The sequence below is a fragment of the Cryptotermes secundus genome, unplaced genomic scaffold, assembly GCF_002891405.2.
Source record: "Cryptotermes secundus unplaced genomic scaffold, Csec_1.0 scaffold523, whole genome shotgun sequence".
Classification (NCBI taxonomy): domain Eukaryota; kingdom Metazoa; phylum Arthropoda; class Insecta; order Blattodea; family Kalotermitidae; genus Cryptotermes; species Cryptotermes secundus.
This window is the reverse complement of record NW_019734360.1, coordinates 87,297-91,876: the sequence shown is the minus strand read 5'-3', so window position 1 is coordinate 91,876 and position 4,580 is coordinate 87,297. Positions and strand designations below refer to the sequence as shown.

Genomic DNA, 4,580 nt, shown 5'->3' with positions numbered 1-4,580 from the left:
AATTATAACCATAAAGACCCTTCATCTGGCAGTAGGTATTAAAATGAAAAGGTTGGAATGTTTGGGGCTTGCGTTTACAATGAATCAAACAAAGATGGCTAAGAAAATTTTTTAAAGTAGGCCAGGAGTTACAAGAAAAATGGGAAGACCCAGACGGAGATGGATGGAGAATATGGAGAACTGTTTATGGAATCAGATAGAGGAGAAATGAAGATGAAGGAGGAGAATGAACATCTGTTGTAGGGGTGAAGTTTCGTAGAGCGCAGAAGTGCTAAGGAGTAAGTAGGAAAGGAGTCCATATAGCAGAAGCTCACATTCATCACTCATTTTATTAACTTAATTATCTTAACTGTGCCATATATAGAATAAAACTGTGGCCACAAGCACGAAATTGGTTTCTCTGGATAAAAGATCCCGTGAAAGAATATCAGCGTGTAAAACTGCATGCTCCAATGCACCAGGACACTTTGTATCAGTGTGGCCTGAAGTTCCTGCTATAGTGTTTCTGGTACCACAACATGTTCTGGTACTCCACCTCGTACACATCTGGTATGATGGTTCCTGCAGCCTGATTGTGTACCATGGAGACCGTGGCTGCACCAAATAGTCTTCTTTCGAACTCTATCAGTTGCGTGAAGAAGCCAGTGTTTGGACGGATCGAAGGCCGCCTTGACCTCAGATGAGCGAAAGCTTTTCTCAGAGGCATCCTTTCGTGTTTTATGAGGTACGCGAGGCACAAGGAGGCAGAGCGACTCACACCGGCAACACAGTGCACTAGTGTCTTGCCCCCTGCACATCGCACCTGCAGGACAAATCACAATATATCAGTTACTAAGTAGGCTAAATCTGCCATAGCTTTGTGATGTGTCACATTGAATTCATAACGAAATTATGTAGTACATGCGTTACACAGTAAAGCAGTTAAAATTAACTGTCAGACAAACACCTAATTACATATGTTGAATATTATAGTATTTACAGAGGTTGCAGATCATAACAGAGGTACTTAAAATTTTCCGTCACACAGTGTATATTATCTTCCCAGTATTTACAAAGTGTCCAACGTATTTCGACATAAACTTGCTATCTTCAGGCTCCTAATTACGTAACGCACGCGTAAACTTGACATTAGGATTGTATAACCAATGTGTATATAATTTAGCTTGCCGGTCACGGTAGCCGAGCGGTCAAAGGCATGCACTGTCTTCGCTCGCTCGGAAGCCGGGATCGTGGGTTCGAATCCCACTCAGGGCAGACTGTCTGATTTTACCGGTTCTCTCGGTCTCTTCGCTTGCAGATTTCTTATATTTTTTCTTCTACCCTGAAGATGGAGGCGATACGTTCCTCCGAAACGTCGGTTAACACCACATATACACGGTGCCAAATCCCAGAAGACTGCTTTCTTCATAGTCACCGCCGTGAAAGCCTCAAATCTTACAGAGAAAGACCAATTCGGATTTGAACTTGGAGCCGAATCAGACTGTTAAGTCTGATCGTTAATGATGATTATTATTCACTCGCCCTCTCATGAAGCTGAGTCCTTCTTGAGAAGCCGCCAGTTATGCAGCTACTCAAGAACTTCCCAGCATTTTATGGAACCCGAAGGTTCATTACCATGTCCACAGGAGTCCTCAGCTGGTTCCTAAGTTAAATCAGTAGAGCCCATACCACCAAATTCTATATCCCTAAGATCTATTTTTATATTATCCACCCGCCTACGTCTTGATATTCGGGTCTCTTTCCTTCTGGCTTCCCCACAAATATCCTACATGCATTCTTCTCCCATTCATGCTACATTCCCTGCCCATCTCATTCTCTTTGACTTGATCATTCTAACTATACTTGGCGAAGAGTACAAGTTATGAAGCTCCTCATTATGTAATTTTCTCCAACGTCGATGGTTATTATTATTTATTATGATTATGAGTATTGTTTTAACTGCATAATGAGGAGCATCGTAACTTGTACTCCTCTCAAAGTATAATTAGAATGATCAAGTCAAGGAGGATGAGGTGGGCAGGGCATGTAGAACGAATGGGGGAGACGAGGAATGCANATAAATTCCAGATATGACTGTATGAAAATTGAGAAATATTAGCTACACATACACGCGTGAGTACAAAGAACAAGAATACATAATTTTGCTAACGCTATACAATATTGTTGTCGGAGAAAACTGCATAATGAGGAGCTTCATAACGTGTACACTTCTCCAAGTGCAATTAGAATGGTCAAGTCAAGGATGAGGTGGGCAGGGCATGTAGCACGAAATGGGCATATAGGATATTGGTGGGAAAGCCAGAAGGAAAGACACCACTGGGAAGACCAAGGCGTAGGTTGGGGGACAATATTAAAATGGATTTTAGAGAGATAGGATGGGATGGTATGGATTGGATAGATCTGGCCCAGGATAGGGACCAGTGGAGGGCTCATGTGAACATTGTAATGAACCTTCGGGTTCCATAAAATGCTGGGAAATTCTTGAGTAGCTGCAGAATTGGCGGCTCCTCCAGAAGGGCTCAGCTCCATGTGTAAGTAAGTAAGTATGAGAATTGTTTTAAATAAATGACTTAAAATGACGTTCTGTAGCGCGGTACTGAATTTTCGTAGCGGTTACATTACGTAATTAAGTTATGATTCAGAAATTTCCTGAAGATCAATGTTCTAGACACTGTGTGTGTGTATGTGTGTGTGTGTGTGTGTGTGTGTGCACGCGTAGTACTCATTACACTCGGCTGGCACGCGAGTCTGTAATTCTGGCAAGCGTACGTGAAAAGAGACTATTCTGGATCGAAACAAGTTGAATTTATGTTAATCCTTTGCATTCCACACATATCGCAATGTCACGTGTTCTCCTGGAGCTCACCCCTTCATATAGTTTGCATGAAACCCCGAATGAGAATTCAGTACGTAAGAACCGCAGTATTTAGATCACACATCTTATGGACGCAAAGGAAAAACGAACGCTTAATTCGTCCAAAGACAATTGATGAGTATTATGCACATGTTCATTCTTCTTTTATTTAAAGACATCGTGTAAAATTTTGAAAATCATTAACATGCTGACATGACATTAGGTATAGAGATTGGAATATGGGCTGGATAACCGAGGAATAGGTATTCGATTCCTGCGGGAGACAGGAGATTTTTCTGTTCTCCACGGCGTCCACTCCGCCTCTGGGGCGGACTTAAACCACTATCCCATGGTTACCAGAAGCATTTTTGCCGGCACTAAAGCGGTAAAGCTGTCCACTCATCTCCATATAGTGCCGAGATTAGGAATTCGTGAAGCTATACCTCCACTCCGTCATACGTGTTCATGATGTGATTCTTAATTACGTTTACCTACGCATATAAAATTATGAAGTAAAAAAGATAAAGCTATCCCTGTAACAGGCCATGGAGGCGCATTGGGTTTTGAGACTTCGAGGCTCCCACATGTTCTAAACAATCCGCTCATAGATGGCGGTGAGATTATCAACCTCACCCATCGGCCACCCTTTATCCCCGGTAAGATTCTTGGTACTCATTTCTGTTAGAGGCTGAGTCGACCCCAAGTCCATAATGCAGCTGGAAGGATTAGATCTATTGGAAAATCCAATGACCTCATCGGGACTCGAACCCACGACCTTCCGTACATGACTGATATATCATTATATATTTTACATTTCAAAGGTTGCATTCTAGAATGTGGTGCACACCATTTCCTTTGACATTCTTTGCCCAATTATATTTTCAAGTAAAGTGGATTTCACTGTGAGCAGATATGGCTGAAAATCGGAATTTCGTGGAAAATTTGATCGAAATTCTCCTATAGAATTTTAAATTTAATAAATATCAACAGTTTAGGCTCTAATACTAGGTCACTGACAGATGAATATGACCTCAGTAGAAAAGGTTGTTTTTATTTTGTAAGAAAAATTCTAATAATCAGGGTTATAATATTTGGTAACATCCTGGCAATGACAACTTTTAATAAAAACATGTGCGACCCTAATTTAGAATTACGAATAATGTCTGAAATCCGGTCTAGAAGACCAAAATTAACGACCGTGGGGACCCGTTGCGCTGACCACGTGACACCCTCTATCCGCAAAAGTTGGCAGTAACTTCGCCGACAAGCGGCGGTCGCTCGGTCGGTATAGTTCACTTGCGGACTAAAACCACAGAGTTAAGTTAAGTTAATAACGTCTGAAAAACGTTACATGGTTCTCTCTTCCCAACATTGCACTCGCATCAGCATCTTATATTTCTGGTCAGGTTTATCTAATGATGCCGACGACATCTCAGATTAAACAACATATAGGCCTAATAGTAGTCGAACAGTTAGCGAATGCTGATCTGTAATGTTTATGAGAAAGAAATTAATAAATCGAATATTATATTTAAGCATCCTGTTGCACTCCATACGATAAATGATATAATGATAAAAACTCAGTCTCAAGTGCAAACAATATATTTTGTGTCTTTGATCTTGTTCCCCTACACTACATGTTTCGGCCTCAGACGGCCATCATCAGGTGTATAACACTCACGTCGCTGTCACACTGCACCCAGCTCAAAATTTAACATTTAAAAAC

At 41.3% G+C, this 4,580-nt stretch overlaps 1 protein-coding gene across 1 annotated transcript in view; it reads right to left on the bottom strand.

Annotated features, from left to right (window-relative positions):
- Positions 1–310: 310 nt before the first annotated feature.
- The window catches only part of LOC111868866 (dual specificity protein phosphatase 14), a 14,811-nt gene continuing 10,541 nt past the window's right edge, over positions 311–4,580 (bottom strand). The window contains exon 3 of the mRNA XM_023859907.2: positions 311–802. Coding sequence (XP_023715675.1) covers positions 473–802 — 330 coding nt within the window. The 3' untranslated portion in view covers positions 311–472. The remainder of the gene's footprint in view (positions 803–4,580) is intronic.